The following is a 19,893-nucleotide window of genomic DNA, read 5'->3' on the forward strand; positions in this document are numbered from 1 at the left end:
AGATTTTATTTATTTATTTGACAGAGAGAGACACAGTGAGAGAGGGAACACAGGCAGGGGGAATGGGAGAGGGAGAAGCAGGCTTCCTGCGGAGCAGGGAGCCCGATGCGGGGCTCCATCCCAGGACCCTGGAATCGTGACCTGAGCCAAAGGCAGACGCTTAATGACTGAGCCACCCGGGCACCCCTCATCAAGTTTTTATAACAAATTTATTTGCTTTTAAGAGAATCCTTTTCAGGGGCACCTGGGTGGCTCAGCTGGTTGAGCATCCGACTCTTGGTTTTGGTTCAGGTCATGATCTCAGGGTTGTGGGATCAAGCCCCATGTCAGGCTCCATGCCCAGCGGGGAGTCTGCTTGAGATTCTTTCTCCCTCTCCCTTTGTGCCTCCCCCTGCTCACTCACTCTCCCTCAAATAAATAAATCTTTAAAAAAAATAAAATTAAAAAAAAGAGTCCTTTTTATAAAGAAGCCATAATAAGTGATTTCAGATGAGATGACTAAAACAGTGTGTTTTTATAAAGGCAAGCCTCACCATCTGAAAAATAATATAAGCTATTTTGAAGTCATTATCTAATTGTTTTGTTTTACTGACATATAGTTAACATATAATAAAATGCACATATTTAGGTGTCCAGTTTGATGAATTTTGGCAACTGCATACATCTATGTAACAACCATCTAAAACAAAATACATAAACACTCCTTCCTTTATGTTCTTTGTTTCTTTTTTTAAAATACAAACCATGTATAGATTAAACCTTTGTCAGATTCTTGAAGTAACAATGAATTCCATTTTTCTTACACTCATCTTTTTTTTTTTTTTAAGATTTTATTTATTTATTTGAGAGAGAGAATGAGATAGAACATGAGAGTGGGGAGGGTCAGAGGGAGAAGCAGACTCCCTGCTGAGCAGGGAGCCAGATGCGGGACTCGATCCTGGGACTCCAGGATCATGACCTGAGCCGAAGGCAGTCGCTTAACCAACTGAGCCACCCAGGCGCCCCTCTTACACTCATCTTCTAATACACACTAGCTGAAGAAGGTATAAGAAACATTTTCATTTTACTTTGGACTACAGGATATATTTGTCACCTTCTGACAAAATATCGGTGTCCTATAAGCTGTTTACATTTATTTATCAACTGTCATGAATACATAAATAGAGAACATAATAACGTGAGAGGATCAAAATTAGAGTTTTCTATGATAGAATTCTTCAACTGCAGAATTCCAGCTGAAAACAAGAGAAGCAAAACCAAATGAAACCATGAAATTTGGAAGACAGGCAGTGTCTAGCCAGACCTGAACACAATTTTCTGAATACAATTAGATTGAAAAAGCTCTCAGGGATGACTGGTTTTTCTCCTCTGAGTCTAGGCATGTGTTAAATAGCCACAAACCTCAGTTGGCAAAAAAGCAGAAAAAAAAGGGCAGGGTTGGTAAGAGCTTGTACCTTTCTACCTTCCACAGTTATCTGTTGGTGGAATTTTGCAAGATAAATTTCAAAAACACCGAAACATGGCAGGGTTTACTAAAGGTATCAAAAAGTCAAAGATTTGACATCTCTCAATTCAGTTCAAATTATGATTGCTGTCAGCTACGTGGTTTGCTTATTCAGCTTCAAGAGAATCACAGCTGAATCTCTACGTTTGGCAGGATTAAAAAAAAAAGTCAGAAAACGCAACTGGAAAAACTCCATGTCCAATCCATCTGCTTAAACTGTTTACTTATACTAACAGCATACAAATGTCTCATGTTACTGATAAACCACAGAAAGCTTCTGGGATGCTGTTACTATCCAAATTCAAATGTAATGTTCATCATCACAGAGTAATGAGAAAAGTCAATGAAAATACAAATCATGCTCACTTGGGTCAAATTTAATAAAATGGCACAAACAAGGAAAATGCCTTTGCATATATAAGAATGTTTTAGAAACTCTTATTTGAAATAATTAAACATTTCTGCAACAAAAGGGTCTTTGGAGCAATTTCTTTTAACTTGAATTTTAGGGTGCCTGGGTGGCTCAGATGGTTAAGCGTCTGCCTTCGGCTCAGGTCATGATCCCAGGGTCCTGGGATCGAGTCCCACATCGGGCTCCCGGCTCAGCGGGGAGCCTGCTTCTCCCTCTGACCCTCTCCCTTCTCATGCTGTTTCTCTCTCGCTCGCTCTCTAAAAAATAAATAAAATCTTAAAAAAAAAAAAACAAAAAAAAACCCTTGAATTTTAAATGTAATTTCATTGTGAAACATACATACAGAAAAGTGAGAAAAATGAGAAAACATATAAGTACAATTTGAAGAATAATTATAATTTGAGTATTGTATATAATTGCCATCTGGTCAAGAAAAAGAAGACTAGAAGCACTCAAGAAGCCACCTACATAAATCTTCCTGATCACATCTCCCTCCCAACTCTCTGAATAATCATATCCTGATTTTTATGAGAAATATTTTCTGTCTTCTTTATAGTTTTCCCTTCTATGTGTATATTCCAAAACAATATAGGTACTTTTGTCTATTCTTAGACTTTATATAACTGGAAATGTAACAGTGTCTGTATGTATGTACATGTTTGTATATATACACATGTACACATGTACATATATTCATACATATATTTTTTTTGGTGACTTGTTTTGCCCACTAAACATTCTGAGATACATCCATGTTGTCACCCATAGCTGTAGTTCATTTTTATTGTTGAATAATATTCCATTATACAAACATACCATAATTTATATATTTAGCTGTTGATGGATAATTGGGCTTTTTTCCATATATGGTAATTATAAAAATGCCACTGAACATTTGTATATACGTCTCCTGGTACATATATGAATTGCTGTCTTAGGGTATAGACCTACAAGGAAAATATGATGTGTATGCTTGTAACTTTAGTCCATAATAACAAACTCCTTTTTAAAATGGTAGTACCAACTTATATCATCACAGTGTGTGAGAATTCCATTGCTCTAGATCTTTGCCAATAGCTGGTATTTTCAGTCTTTAATTTTTGCCATTCTGATAAGTGAATCATAGCATCACACTGAGTTTTTCGTTTGGAATTATCTGATTACTAAAGAGATTGACACTCTTTGCATTTATTTATTGGCTATTTAGATTTCTTCTTTTGGAATGCCTATTACCCTTACCTTACTGGCTATTTATTTCTTTTTCTTATTAACTTGTAAGAATTCCTTATATACTCCCGATTCCACTTCTTCATGAGCTATACATATAAAGATCTTCTTCCATTCTATTGTCTTTTTACTGTTTTTCTGGTAACTTTTGATGCACAAAATTTCTGATTTTTAATTCAAATTTATCAGTTCCCTATATAGCTAATTTCTCTTGTGTCCTTTTCTTGTCTTGGCAAAACCCCGAAGTGAAGAAGATATTCTTTGTTATCTCCTAAAAGTTTGTTTTTACTTTTCACATTTAGGTCCCTTTGAACTTAACTTTTTGATTATCATGATGTAAGGTGGGGTCAAGTTTTATTTAAAAAAAAAAAAAGAATATTCAATCATTATAGCATCATTTACAAAAGGGACCATACTTTCCCCTAATGCTTTATAGTGCTTCCTTTTTCTATATATACATAACTGCCTCACATCGTGCATTAAGCATACTATATATGAATTTAATTAATTATGTTACATTCTTTTCTGCCATCTTTGTTCCAACAACACATTATCTTAACTACTGCAACTTTATAATAAGTTTTGATACCTGGTAGAGCAAATCCTGCCATATTATTGTTTTTCAACAGTGTTTTGGCCATTATTGGTTCTTTGAAATTCTGTATTTTAACTTTAGAATCTGCATTTCAATTTCAAGAAAATAAAGTTTCAATTGCAAAATATAAAGAATTTTAATTGTGAATGCATACTGAATCTACAAATCAATTTGTGATGAAAAGATATATTACTATAGTGAGGGTTCCAATCCATGAACATGATTTGTTTACTCCTAGATACTTAGTATTTTGATGATGATATAAATAAAATTGATTTTTATATACTATTCTTGTATCCTAGTAGACTTGTTAAACTTACTAGTTTATGATATTAGCTACACTTTTATTTTAGATACAATCTGTGAGATTAAGGAAATTGCATTTTATTCCTTGTTTACAATCATGAATTGATTTGATACTGAACTTACCAAATGCTTCGGCTGGATCTTTTGCGATGATCACGTATTTTTCTCTTTTCTTATATTAATATGATAAGCTCTGATTTTCCAATATTAAACCAAACTTGAATATCTTGAATAAATCCAATTTTGTTGTGATATACTATTCTTTTTATACATTGCAGGATTTTGTTTGCAAAAATTTGTTTAGGAATTTTGAATCTAAGTTCATGAATGAGATTGGCTTGTAATTTGATTTTCTCCAGTTTCATGATAATGTCTGTAGATGTAGATTTCTTTTTATTTTCACTGTTTGGGCTTCACTGGGCTTCTTGAATCTCTGGGTTGATTTATAAGTTTTAGAAAGTTCTAAATGATAATCATTTCAGGTAACTGTTTTTGCCCTGTTCTCTCCTCTCCTCGTGGATAATTATACATAAATTAAACACTTCACTATATTTGATATGCCTCTTCTAATCTTTTCTGTATTTTTCATATATTCTCTCCATGTTTTAGTCTGGATTCCTTCTTAGGGCTTAGAATTTACTTATTTTCTCTTCAGTGGGTTTATTTTGCTGTTATGTGATGTATAGTTTTCTTAATTTTGATTACCAAAATGTTCAGTTCTTAAATTTTTATTTTCTTTCAAATGTGCTATATTTTTAAAAAAATAATTAATACTTATATCCTTGAACATAGTAAGCATAGCCCCTATTGGTCCGTTTCTACCAATTTTTATCCATGTTATCTTGCCCCTTTATATGTTTAATTACCTTTCTCTGTCAGACATTGTATTTGAAACTTATTTTGCTGAAGTAATTTGAGACTTAGGTTGATATTATCTTCCTTCAGAGTAGATTTCCCATTTGCTTCTATAAGCACCTGGAGGTATTAGCAATCCAAGATCATTTTACTTTTTTTACAGCAACTGTGATTTTTTTTTTTTTTTTCAGCCACCCAGATGATCTGAAGTTGAGCTGTGGTCTGTGCAATGACTGGCATACTTCCAATCTACCCTCTCACCTAGTGCAGCCCTTTAAGATCTCAACCCAAAACATGGGGGTTTTGCCACAGTCCCTACCATTGATAGTCCTAGACTACAACATTTTTAATCCACAAGTTCTGCAACAATGTCAAAAATATTACTTAGCTTCTCATCCACTTCTTTTGGATCACCAATTGTACCCAGCCCCAAAATGCCATGTGTCCAAATCTCAGCCCAGTAATTCTTCACTACTTTGTTAGCAATTCAGTTCCAGTTTATATTTTGTCTAGCTTTAATAATTGGCATCAGTAGAACTGCTCTGATTTACCTACTCTGTCCATAACTGTAGATATTTTCAAGCCTTTTATTTCCTTAAAAGATAAGAAACAGGGTGCCTGGGTGGCTCAGTTGGTTAAGCGACTGCCTTCGGCTCAGGTCATGATCCTGGAGTCCTGGGATTGAGTCCCGCATCGGGCTCCCTGCTCGGCAGGGAGTCTGCTTCTCCCTCTGACCCTCCTCCCTCTCATGCTCTCTGTCTCAAATAAATAAATAAAATCTTTAAAAAAAAAAAAAAGATAAGAAACATAGTTTTATGATCTGTAACTGGTATTTACAAAAAAGCCTTGCAATTCTAGTTTCTGCTTGCTATTACTCATAATGATTTATTTACTTTTGCACCCCCTCTTTTGGACTGTGGCTATTTGTTCTTGTAAAATTATTTGACAGAAATTATCTGAGGCCTAGGAAAAAGGTATCTTCTTTAAGTGAGGACTTGCATTTCCTTCTGCCAGTTCCTAGGGATACCACTAATCAATCTGGGATTACTTTAAATTCAATTCCCCATTTGAAATGATACAGGTGATGTGAATTTGGGCTGCAAGTCTACTCCAGGGCTGGATTATAGTTATAACTTCTGCACTATGCCAAGGCACTTTCTTTTGCAGTCTCTGAGAATGAGGTAAGAGGGTTCATGATTGTATCACAGAATAGGTTATGGTGGTCTTACCTTTGTAAACAGAAAACCTATTAGATGTCATAACTTAGGCAGCCCTTAATCTTTTACTTTTGTTCCCCATCCCATGAGGCTTGCAAATCATAACTCACATTTGCAAGCCTGGCAAATGCTCTTGGGGGATTCAGTTATAACTGAATACAACTTCCTAAATTCTTGGTTTTTCTTTGGCCTGGTAATTCTTCAATTTCTTCTTAGCAATTTGATGCTTTTAAGAAAGTTACTTTAAATTTTTCCCAGTATTTTTATATGTTTTTGATGGTAGAGTGGGTGCAAGTTCTCTAGGCTGCCATATTTCCTACAGAATTGGGTGGAGTTTGTTAAAAACTGTAACATATGCAACACAGCTTACAGACTCTTTATTTCTAAACAGAATCTGAGAACCCAAAAAGTCAGAAGGGACCTGACACAAATGGTAAGTACTACAATAGGCATGTTTCCTCAGTTTCCCGATCTCTTTCATTACAAGAGTGTTTTTGTGCATCACAAAGTTTAACCTGTTAGCTCTAAAGTAGTTCTCAGAACTTTAGAAAAAGTATCTAAGGAAAACTGTATCAAAGCACTAACAGAAAACATCAGTGTGTTGAGATCTCAATTAAGAGGGTAAAGACCTCAAGACTGATCTCTCACCATTCCTCAGGAAGTGCTTGCCCAAGTTCCACCAGGCCCACCCTTGTCACTTCTAGGCTGTCTTCAAATCCTTCACTGGGTACTTGGCTTTGGTGCTAATGATTTTGTTACTTCAGGCAGTTTTCCAAACAAAAATGAATGGTTATTTACAATTTCTAGACTGAAATCATAAATATCAGCTGAATTCTGAAATGTCAGTATAACTCTATGAACAGAATTCCACATAAAGTGAGTCTGTCTTGGCTAGGTAAAAGGGATTTTCGTTATAAAAATAGCAAAAGGATCTTACTGTAGGTAAGTTTAGACTCTCAGGTGGTCCTGCAGTGTATACTCTGAGGACAGCTTTACAGCAAGGTTTCTGACACAGACCATTTAGACTGGAGCCAGACTACATTTTTCTCCCCAAAATTATAAGGAATCAGTGGTATTCCAGTAAATTGCCCCTTTGTGAATGAAATAACTTTACTTAAGATTTTCATACTGAATACCTTTCTTATACAGATCATTTTACCTTTTCCTCAAAAATTCTGTGATTACTTCAATCTAAAACAATATTCATGAGATAAGGTGCACATAGTGGTATCTTCAAGTAAATCCTTTTTAGTTCAAACACAAAATACCCTTTATAAAAATAATCAGTATGTGCTAATTTTAAAATAGAGATTTTTCCAAGGTATATCAAACCTCCAAACATTTCCATCTAGCACATGTCTGACAATTACCAGTTTCTGAACTCTCTGACACTCTGAAAGGGATGTGTTATCCAGAAGAACTGACTCTTTGTGGCTCTGCCACAATGCCTCAGTGAATATGCTGCTCTCAGTTCCTACAGAGGATTGCACTGTCTGACGCCAAAATGCAGCTGAACACTATCTTGTGAAGCTGGTCATTCATATGCCTGAGAACCCAGTAATTCCACCCCTGAGGCATATGCCCTAGACAAGAGCAATGATTCTCAAAGTATGATCCTTGGGCCAGCAGCATCAGTGTAACCTGTGAAATACAAATTCTTAGGACCCACTACAGACCTACTGAATCAGAAACCCAAGGTGGGGTGTACTTTAACAAGTCCTAAGTGATTCTGATGTAGACTAAAGTCTGTGGAGAAATTTGTTCATTTGCTCTGATACAGGAATGTTTGAGCAAAATTGCTCACTTTCTTTTCTCTTTCACACACACAAACCCATACACATTCAACCCTGAATGAGTTCAATCCTGGAAAACAATGTCTGTGTCAGGAAAATGGATTAAAAAACTGTGTTATTAACACAATGAAGTACTCCCTCACAACAGAGAAAATAAGTGAAAAACAGCTACACTTATAAGCCTAAATAAAACTTAGAATCATAATTTTGATTGAAAAAAATCACAGACATCTACAGTATGATATTTCATATAAGTCAAATACAAGCAAAACTAAATAATATATTACTTAATACATTTATAAATGTGATAAAGAAATAAAGCTATTAAAAAACAAAAGATATCCCTTTAATACTGTACAGTATTTCCTTCAAAGGGAGCAGGGATGGGAATGGGGGTGGAAGGATCACACTGGGAACCACAGATGTGCTGGGAACAGTCTAGTTTTTAAGTTGGGTGGTGAATTCACAGCTATTCATTATATTTAGGTTATTTTTATCACTACATTATTTTGTGTATCTCAAATATTATAAATTTAAACCCAGAAAACAAAAAACAAAAAAATGCAGATAATAAACAAAGATGTCATTACATCAGATAGAAAAATTAGAAACCAACTAAGTGATATAAATTGCATAAACTGTGATATGTTCATTTGGTTACAAGGAATTTTTAAAGACATGAGAAAATATTTATGATAAAATCAGCCGGATAAAGTAATGTGGGAAGTGTACAATAAAAAGATAAGAAAATGTAATAAAATGTCAACAGTGGGTATTACAGGGAGTTTATTTCTTTTTTGTATATTTAAAATTTTCTATACTGAATAATAAATACTTTAAAAACAGTAAGGAAATTGGCGCTTTGTGGAAATCTGGTTGTGATTCATGAGTTCTATAATTCAAAGTTTTACATTTTCTGCCATAAAATTGTACACCTTTATTACTGTGATTCCATTTAAAATAATTTTGTTTTGTTTGTGTGGCAAAAAATATGACTGATCCAAAGATCATATATTTGCTATTGAGGATTTCAATTAAAATGACTGAAAACAACATCAGTTTAATTAAGAATGAAAGGAAAAAACATTGATCAGTGGTTGACCAGCTTCTGGAAACACAGAAGAAATGCATAAATGAGAGTCAGTCAGCCTTATGGTCCTATGTCCTGTCATAGTGAGAAAGAACCACAAATATAAAGGCCAAGCAAGGCAAGAGATTAGTTACATACCTTTTTTTCCAATATTCTAGTGATCTCTCCTAGGGTCCGATCTAAAGCAGAAACTTTATTGTTTGCCCATGGGCCACTGTCTTGTACTTGTAGTTGTTTTAGAAGATCTTTAGCTAATCGCTGAAGCCTTTAATACAAAATGAAAGGGAAGAATGACTTTAATGAATTAGACCATAATATTTCATTTTCCTAAACATTTTGAAACAAAAGTTACTTTCATGATTGTATTAGAAACTGCTTCACAGAGCAGCTTTGAGGAGCAACAAACAAACCACTCCTCAGGCTGAGACTACTTTATATTCATGAATACCAACCTAGTTCTCATGGCACAAAATAGAATTAGAGGACAGTACTGTCCATCCACAGGATTAGCTAGAATAACAGCTACCATCAGTTTCTGTGTGACATTTAAACTAGAATAAAATTGCAGATGGGGAGAAGGTGAGACTATAATGGCAGAGAAAATGAGTATAAGAAACTCAACAGGTTTTCATATTTTGATTTAAGTCTTCAGGGTAGGCTTGGATATTATGTTGTAAGCCCTGTAAACTCTCAAAATGTCAAACTCCCCATGTTTCAGTTTACAAGCCATTTGGGGATTGCCTGCCACTGATGATGTCATTTACTTAGCAGAGCAATTATTTGCTTTTCACCAGGAAATAACACACATTACTTAGACTGTGGGATTCTTTCGTGAGTGAAGTGTAATACTTCTTTGTAGCCCTTCCTTCTTCTGTTTCATGTACCTCATTCTGAGCAATCCTCTCCTCTCCACTTATTTGCTTAAGTAGCCCACCAACAGATATTCACCAGACACATTCCCAGATCTCTCCAATTCTCCCCTATACATCATTCCCGTTGTCTCACTTCCATTTTAACCCATGATAGATTCTGTAGGCCATCATTATAGTCACTTTCTGGTAAATATGAAATATTCCCTTTCTGTTGTTCTGTTTGTCACTCCTACTAGCCAAACCCCAGCAGTGGTAATAGTCACTAATGTTTAACTCTTTCTGTAGGCCAGCACCATTCTCAGTGTTTTGATGTATTAATTTATTTTAGCTGGATAATCTCTGATCTTGGTATGACTACACATTCAGGATCTTACTGAATCCATCTAGTCTGCTCACTCTCCCACTCTCCACAAAGACTTGCTCCATACATTATCCATTCTCTTCAAAACCCCATCATTTCCTTTCTCCCTCTTGCTTTCAAAAGAAGATCTTACACTTCAGAATGAAAGTGGAACTACTGGAACAAGAAAATTCTCACTTTCTGCCACAAACTCTACAAACCTATCGTATTTCACCCATATTCTCCTTTGCTTCTCCTGTTACAATCAAGGAAGACTGATTCCTCCCTTGTAGGGCTAATCCTGCCACACAGACTCTGTACATGAAGTCTTTCTGGATCAAAATCACCCTCTTCTTCTTCCCCTTCAGTGTCTTTGCAAATACTCTTCATTCATTCCTTCTGAAATGTTTCCCTCAACTCCACATTATCTAGAAAATTTCTACTTACCCTGAGTTTTCAGCTCAAACATTACTTTTTCTGATTTGACTAGTTTTTCAAATTGCTCCTCACAAGTCTTCCCCATGCAGAGGTTTGCAACAAAATTTTCTGCAGTGATGGGAATGTTCTATTATCTGTAGTGTCCGCTATGGTGGCTGCTAGCCAACTGTGGCTATTAACAGAGGAATTGTTATTTGAAGTATAGTTAGTGTGACTGAGGAGCTGAATTTTAAGTTGCATTATTTATTTACTTATTTATTTATGAGGGAGTGTGCAAGCGGCGGAGAGGGGTGAAGGGCAGAGAGAGAATCTTAAGCAGGATTCCTGCTCAGTGCAGAGCCCCTAGCGGGGCTTGATCTCACAACCCTGAGATCATTACCTGAGCCAAAATCGAGTCAGACGCTTAACTGAATGAGCCACCCAGGCGCCCCTTATGTTACATTTAATCTTAATAATTTAAATAGCCACATGTGGCTAGAAGCTATTATATTGAACAGTACAGAAGCACAGTCTTAACTTTATGAAAGAGGGCTCCTGTCTACCCATTCACTGCCTTATCCACAGCACCTAACATGCTACCCCTAACATAAGTGCAGTCAACAGATATTTAATGATGAATGGACTAAGAACTAATTTCTTCTTCACTTTAATCTTAATAATATCCATAACTTCATAGGTTACAAAATACATTAATGTACATGATCTTATGTAATCCTACGAAAACAATGTCCATTAGTATTATTCCCATTTGAAAAATGAAGAAACTAAGGCTCAGACAAATCCAATGACTTTCCCAAGGTCTCACGATTGGTAAAAGTTACAACAGGGACTCAATTTGATACTCAAATCTCATGCTTTTGTCTCCAAACAATATTAATCAATTCAAATAAGGACATTTTATTCACAAATAAATAATTTTTCCTTTCAGAGCTTTTGAATATCGGAAGTAATTAATGTAATGTACCTGACACCATTCAGGAGTAAAGTAGACATTCAATAAATGACCAACTATTATTACTATTCATTGACAGAGGGTCTCAATCTAACAAAAGGAAAAAGGGAGTATAAAAAACACAAAAATAGAATAAGAACAACATACTTCTTTTCCCTTTCAATCAAATATGGGCTAGAGTCCCATCCGATTAAAGTTACTGACCTTATCATGTTGAAGAATATTGGCAGCGAACTTTATCGTGTGATAGATAAGTAGCCACTTCAGCTTTTGGCTGAATAAAGCCTGCACACCATGTAACTAAATATCCAGCCATAGCCATGGATGCATATGAATCTAGCAGTATTCTTACCAAGAATGGTCACATTCCACTGAAAACCAGGGGTACTTAGGGAGGCACAAGGACCATTTTAATTCACAGAATACAAGAGGCTTGTATTTCACCCTGAGGTAAATCAAATCTGGGATTGATATGAACCTACCCTTCAAGGAAGAATGCCAAATCAAGGGGATGCTTTGGTAACATGAGATAAACCTCCGTTTCATTCCCTGCCTCTACAAAAGTACCACAAATAATATAGCCGCCCTCAAGAAAAAAAGCATCAGATTTTGATTCATACAATGAATACTTATAGACTGTCAGGACTTAGGCCCTGAAAATTATATTTTCCCTACAGGGGAAGAAAAGAAGCCGTTTGGAGGGTGCAATTTTTAACAGAGGAATTGTTATTTGAGTTACTTCTGGCAGAAAAATTTTCTAGCATGAAAAGAAAAAGTAGAGGCTTTGTAACTCCTAGCCTAGAACATGAGAATTATCTGTCAGATAAAAAGCTTTGTGGAGAATGCTGTAAGGTCAAATACTTCTCAAAACTTAAACAAATTCCCACAACAACTCTAACTTCAACTATGTCACTGGTAAACGTGAAACGTAAATATATTTCTGTAAGGAGCCCTAATCTGTTATCACAGTCAAGTTTTGGGTGGTTCATTAGGATCACTGGGATGATTTGTAAAAATGTAAGGAGACTGGGTCCACTTTAGTAAATGCTGCTGTTTAGTATGATGGACAGGAAGACATAAACACATTAACATTTTTTTCTTTCACTTCCTCTATTTGAAAGGTATATAGTCTAAACTCAGGGCAATTGGTTCCCCTTCTATTTTTAAATAATATGTTCAAGCCTTTATTTCAAAAGATAAGAGCTTAATCAAAAACTAATGATGTATTGTATGGTGACTAACATAACATAATAAAATTAAAAAAAAAAAGAGCTTAAGAAATCCCTATATAAGATGAAAAAATCCATGTACATACATTGCCTCCTACATTGGACACCTTTCATTTTTGCCTGCCAGCATCCCTTCTCATAGAAAAAGAAACCATCTTTCCCTTTTAAGGAACCACCTTGCCTTCACATTATATGGGTGTACTTGATGTGCTCAGTGCTATCAGGATGTTGCTATTCCCAGGCCCTCACTCTCAGTGGAAAGAGCTAGGAAATGTGTGTGTATTATTTTATAAATAAATATAAAAAATATATATCTCATATATATCCCTACACATTTACATCTATATTTCTATTTTTATATATTGGAAAATACAATTAAAACTAATACCTATAATTCTATTCGCTAGAGGGTCTTTCTACTTTCCCTGGATATTTTTAACTCTTCTCCAACAGTGAGTAATCTGCCTTTCATCATTCTTAATATATTTATGTATTTGACCAATACCCTACATGTAACATATCACCCATCTTTGTTTTTCTTTTTTTTTTTTAAGATTTTATTTATTTATTTGAGAGAGAGAGAACGAGCAGGGGGAAGGATCACAGGGAGAAGCAGACTCCCTGCTAAGCAGGGAGCCTGCCATGGGCTCGATCCCAGGACTCCAGGATCATGACCTGAGCTAAAGGCAGACGCTTAACTGACTGAGGCACCCAGGCGCCCCCCCATCTTTGTTTCTATATGCATGCTATTATGTCCCTGCTTGGGCTCTGACTCCCCAGTCTGGGCTGTTTTGCTTTCTAACCCTGCTTGGGTTTCAAGAGCCTTTGTCAGGCTTCCCTCTTCACTTGGGCTCTGACAGATTGTGCCAGGATGCCCTTCCATAGAGGTGCCCTCCTCACTCTGTCTGACTCACCACACCAGGCCATGGTGCCCATCTTCCACAGAAGCTCTCTTCTCTCTACTTGGGCTCTGAGCCTCCACATCTGGCCACCCCTCTTATCTCTGCATGAATGTCCACCTCAGTCAACTCAGATTCTGCCATCCCTTACTGCACCACTGCTACCTCCAGCCATCTTGCTGGTGCAGATGGCTCTTGGGTTCTCTCATCTAACAACTTCAGGATTAAATTTTTCTGGAAAAGGGAGGGGTAATTGGAGGAAGAGAGAAAGAATCATTTTCACTTATTAGCTAGAATAATTTAATAAGGAGACACTTCATCTACTATCGGGTTACCAAGTTCAATCAGTTATAATAATTTTCCTTTTGGAAGCTCAAATTGTCCTGTCTTTGTCCAGTAAAAAAACTCTTAAATTGGTTACTGATTCCTTTGGAAAAACACTAGCAGTCTTTGAGAGCTTTCTTGCCATCTCATTTGACAGGGCATTTGGGTCTAGAATTAGGCATTTTTCTAAGACGTTCTTGCTTCTTTTAGTGAGAAGTGATATTTGAAGTCCCAAATCAATGAGCTCACTGTTGATCACTGTTTCTAGGCCTCTTCAGTGGACAAAGCTAGGAAATAAATGTGTGTATACACACATTCATATATATATAACATGTATAGATGTGCATGTACACACACACACAAACATATACATAACACTTTCTGAAAGATAAAATACCTCATAAATTCATATAATTCAAATTCAGTCCTGCAGGAGTGTTACCTGATCTGCTCTATATCACATCTATCTCCTTTCTTACAAACTGAGGATTCAGCTTCTCAGGAACATGGGATAAAAGAATTTTAGTTTCCTCGAAATCCTGCCATTTGCAACAACGTGGATGGAACTAGAGGGTATTATGCTAAGAGAAATAAGTCAATCAGAGAAAGACAAGTATCATGTGACCTCACTGATATGAGGAATTCTTAATCTCAGGAAACAAACTGACGGTTGCTGGAGTGGTGGGGGTGGGAGGGAAGGGGTGGCTGGGTGATAGACACTGGGGAGGGTATGTGCTATGGTGAGTGCTGTGAATTGTGTAAGACTGTTGAATCACAGACCTGTATCTCTGAAACAAATAATACATTATATGTTTAAAAAAAAAAAAAGAAGATAGCAGGAAGGAAAAAATGAAGGGGGGGAAATCAGAGGGGGAGACGAACCATGAGAGATTATGGGCTCTGAGAAACAAACTGAGGGTTCTAGAAGGGAGGGGGGTGGGGGGATGGGTTAGCCTGGTGATGGGTATTAAAGAGGGCACATAGTGAATGGAGCACTGGGTGTTATACGCAAACAATGAATCACAGAACACTACACCAAAAACTAATGATGTAATGTATGGTGACTAACATAACATAATAAAATAAAATTAAAAAAAAAGAATTTTAATTTCCATAATATCCTTTACTTTATCCCATTTTATATGCACAACAGACTCAGAATAACATTACTAATATCATTACCAATATAGAGAATGGTTAATTTATTAGCATGTTTTCTTCATATTCACCAATATTTTTCTTATACTATAAAATTATGAGATAGTTATTATGTAGTATTCTTTTTCTTTTGGCCATCAGTTAGTCCTAGTTCTATAAGAAACTATAACTTTTCTGTTCATCACTAGTCCTTAAATTGATGCCTTTTTAATAATTTTGATTGTCTAAAGTGATTTTTAAGATTTAAGATCCTCTAGAAAAAAAATGTGGGCCAAGGATTTTGCAACTGGCAAAACTGATTTTTTAAAAGATTTTATTTATTTATTTTTGAGAGAGAGCAAGAGCAGGAGTGTGCGCAAGGGAGCGCACAGAGGGAGAGGGAGAGGGAGAAGCAGGCTCCCCGCGGAGCAGGGAGCCCGATGCGGGGCTCCATCCAGACCCTGGGATCATGACCTGAGCCAAAGGCAGATGCTTAACTGACTGAGCCACCCAGGCGCCCCAGCAAAACTGATTTTTGAAGGCAAAAAATTACCAACATGCAAGAGCAAGGCAACACTGTTCACGTGAGCCCTTCCAGAAGAACCTACTGGAAAATGAGGTTCAGGTGCTTTTGTCAAATTGGTTCCCTATACTTTGCATTGAAAACATTAGTTATTTGGGGGTTCTTGTCCTTTCTTTACAACTGCTATCCCAGTTGTTTCTTTTTGCTTTCTTTCACACTAATGTCAATACCATGCAGGTCTTGTGGCTGTTTGGATTTACTTGTTTTTTGGATTTCTTGGAGCTATCTGGTAATGTTGTTTTTTGGTAAATGATGCCATGGGTTTTTGGTTTTAACTATTTATCTGGTTTCTATTGAGGATTTGGAGACACTGAAAAATTATGCTTCTATTGCTACTGTGATTTTTTTCTAGGTTTATAATTTAAAGGAACACCCTGGTTAGCCAGTGGCCAACAGACTGTAGTAAGGAAAAGCAGAAGCAGTGTAAGACTAATTAGGAGGCTACTACAATAATCCAGATGAGAGATGATAATAGGTTAGACTAGAGTAGTTACTATGGAGGTAATGAATAGTGGTCAGATTCTGAATATATTTTAAAGATAGAGCCAACAGAATTTGTTGATGGACCAAAAGTGAAGTGAAAAGAAAGAGAATAACTTTAAAGATTTTAATCTCAAAGGATGGACTTACTATTTCCTAAAGATGAGCAAAAAATATGAGGGGTAAGGTTTGGGAGTAAATTTCAGGAGTTTAATTTTGCACATGCTCACCTGAGGGGTCCAACTGAACAGATATCCATGTGGAAATACTAAGCAGGAAGATGGATATATGAGTCTGGAGTTCTGAGGAGAGGGCTGGGTTGGAGTCATATATTTAAAATCCATCAGTGACTAAATGTTTAGAGTCATAAAACTGAGTAAGATTGACAAGGGAATAATTCTGCATTTGAATTCTCAGGACAAAGGCATGCTAATGTTGGAGGTCAAGGAGACAAGAAAGAACCAAGGAAAAGATACTGAAAAAGAGCAGCCAGTCAAGTAAGAAGAGAATACAGAGAAAGTTCTGTAATAGGTTGTTACATTAAAGGCCCCCCCCTAGGGGCGCCTGGGTGGCTCAGTCATTAGGTGTCTGCCTTCTGCTCAGGTCATGATCCCAGGGTCCTGGGATTGAGCCCCGCATCAGACTTCCTGCTCTGCAGGAAGCCTACTTCTCCCTCTCCCCGTCCCCCTGCTTGTGTTCCCTCTCTGGCTGTCTCTCTCTCTGTTAAATAAATAAAATCTCGGGCGCCTGGGTGGTTCAGATGGTTAAGCATCTGCCTTCGGCTCAGGTCATGATCCCAGGGTTCTGGGATGGAGCCAGACATCGGGCTCCCTGCTCGGTGGGGATCCTGCTTCTCCCCCCTGCCTCTGCTTCTCCCCTGCTCATGCTCTCTCTCTCTCTGTGTCTCGAATTAAAAAAAAAAAAAAAAAAAAAACTTTACAAAAAATAAATAAATAAATAAAATCTTAAAAAAAAAAAAGGCCCCCCCCCTTGAATTATGTCTTGCTATCCATGACTTGTATAGTCTCCTACAGTGACTCTGGACTTGGTGAAATGACTTGCTTTGGCCAATGGGACATAAGTAAGCAAATGTAACACAAGCAGAGGCTTAATAAGATGTGATATCCCATATTAATTCAAAAATCCGCAACAGAACAAGCAAAATGAACTCAGCATCATATTAAAAGGATTATCCCCATGACCAAGTGATCTTTCATCCTTAAGAGGGCTGACCCAGTCTCCTTACAGGGCAATCACAGCAGAGCAAGAAAGTGAGGTTGAAAGCAGAAGCCTCAAGACTTCTATGGCCAAGTCTTGGTTATCACCTATTGCTTCCACAGTAGTCAAAACAAGTCAAAAGGCCAGAACAAATTCAAGAGGAAAAGAAAGAGAGTCCACCTCTTGATGGAATAGTGGCAAAGTTATATTATAACACACAGGGCCATGCCTCCAGGAATGGCTCAACTTCTTCTGGCTATCTTTGTAAACACTATCCAACCATCATATATTAAATTTCCTCAAATATTTGAATCTGTTTCTAGATTGTTTTTAAAAATCTCTTCCATCAATTTACATTTTTATTCATATGCCAATGCAAAACTATTTTAACTACATAGGTATCATTAAGATATTATTAAATATCTGTTAGCACAGTCCTACCTCATTCTTCTTTTAAATTTTTTTCCAGAAATTCTCATTTATTTTTCCATACATTCTTTAAAATTATTCTATTTTTTAAAAGGTAGTTGTTTTATTCAGATTACATTTCATTTGTAGGAGAATTTAGAGAATTTACTATACCATGTTTTCTATCCAAGAGTATAATTTGTTTTTCCATTACGTAAGTTTTCTTTAATACCCTTTGTTAGCATTTTAAGGTTTTTAATTTTTATGGAGCCTTCATATTTCTTGTTAAGTTTATTTTTTATTGCTATTATAATGATATTTATGTTTTCTAACTGATTGTAAGAAAAGAAAGTATTAATTTTGTAGCCTGGATGTTGCATAAACGTAAGGTAAGTTACTCACCCTCTGTAAGGTTTAGCTTCCCTAATGAAATTCATTGAGTTATTGTTAGGAATAAAGGAGTCAACACAAGTAAAGACCCTTGAATGAGGCAAAGGTTCAGTAAACATTACCTATTATTAATATTATCACATTTGGTGATCAGCCACCTTACTGAATTGATTCTCTAATTTCTACTAGTTTTTCACTTGATTCTCTTGGGTTTTCCAGACATACAATATCATCATAATCTTGATAATTTTGTTAACTTCTTTAATATTTTACAAAGTTTTTTCTTTTAGAATGGCAATGACTAATAGTTTCAAAACAACAATTAATAAAAGTAATTTTCTGATCGGTTATGTCATTTCTGACAGGCAACAATATTTCTGTTTTAAATGTAAATAATTGGGGCGCCTGGGTGGCTCAGTTGTTAAGCGCCTGCCTTCGGCTCAGGTCATGGTCCCAGGGTCCTGGGATTGAGCCCTGCATCGGGCTCCCTGCTCCGCAGGAAGCCTGCTTCTCTCTCTCCCACTTCCCCTGCTCATGTTCCCTCGCTCGCTGTGTCTCTCTCTGTCAAATAAATAAATAATCTTAAAAAAAAAAAAACACCTTTAAATGTAAATAATTGCCGCATTAAAATGCTATAGCATATCTACACCAACCACTGGTTATAGATATTCCTCAATTTGTGGCAGTTAAGTTCTTTCTTTCTTCACTATGAAAAACAGTATTAAAATAGTCATCTTTGTATATAAATATTTGGGCACATTTTGCATTATTTCCCTCAGCAGCCTAAAGTAGATGTTCTAAGCTCTGGATTCACATTGCCTTTCAATAAGACTACACTGACCTGCACTCCCATCGGCAGTGTTTCTGAGTACCTCCCTCACTGCACCTCTAACCGGTAATATCTTTGAGAGAAGCAAAACGATGGTGGTTGTGTTTAGCTATTGTGTAGTTAAACTAACAGCCAGTGGTGGAGTCTAACTCCTCATCTATCAAGTGGCCCTGGCCATAATCCTGAACAAGACCTCCTCAGAGCAAGAACCAGCACAGGGCTGCCAGAACCTATTCTGTTAGAGCAGGATTTTTCTACCTGGGCACTACTGACGTTTGGGATGAGATAATTCTTTGCTTCAGTCTTGCCTACTGAAGAGTGTTTAAGAGCATCCCTGGGTCTCTATGCACTTGATGGGAATAGCACCATTTCTCCCAGCTGTAATAATCAAAATATGATCAAATATCCCCAAGCACCGCAAAATTGTCCCCTGCTGGAAAACACTATGTTAGAAGAATGAAATTCTAGGCTTCAGATATAAAGCTTAGGGTCACAGGAATACAAGTTCAGATAAACTTTTATACAGGCAGACATCAGTAAGATAAATAAAATGCAGAGTAAAATACTCACTTTGCTTTATAAGGTGAGTCAGATCCAGAATTTTTTGTTTCTATTAAGCTCTCATATTCCTTGGCCCTGAAGAGAAAAAAGTTTTATCACTGTTAGTTATTGTGCTGCCAATTTTTATAACAAACTAAAACCCTGATTATGTTTTTCCTGTTCCAGTATTAGAAACATTAGTGTAACACTTTGATTTCTGAGAATATTTCTTTAAAATACTACAAATGCTATCAA

At 36.5% G+C, this 19,893-nt stretch overlaps 1 protein-coding gene across 8 annotated transcripts in view; it reads right to left on the minus strand.

The window, feature by feature from the left end:
• SCAPER (S-phase cyclin A associated protein in the ER) overlaps positions 1 to 19,893 on the minus strand; it is a 539,097-nt gene that overhangs the window by 242,467 nt on the left and 276,737 nt on the right. For all 8 annotated transcript variants that reach the window (XM_064570081.1, XM_064570083.1, XM_064570082.1 and 5 more), the window contains 2 exons: positions 19,669 to 19,734; positions 9,138 to 9,264 (listed from right to left, as the gene is read on the minus strand). In XM_064570081.1, the coding sequence (XP_064426151.1) occupies positions 9,138 to 9,264; positions 19,669 to 19,734 (193 nt within the window). The remainder of the gene's footprint in view (positions 1 to 9,137; positions 9,265 to 19,668; positions 19,735 to 19,893) is intronic.

The sequence above is a fragment of the Mirounga angustirostris genome, unplaced genomic scaffold (assembly GCF_029215605.1).
Source record: "Mirounga angustirostris isolate CCGP_5_RB_7025 unplaced genomic scaffold, mMirAng1.0.hap1 SCAF_9, whole genome shotgun sequence".
NCBI classification, from domain to species: Eukaryota; Metazoa; Chordata; class Mammalia; order Carnivora; family Phocidae; genus Mirounga; species Mirounga angustirostris.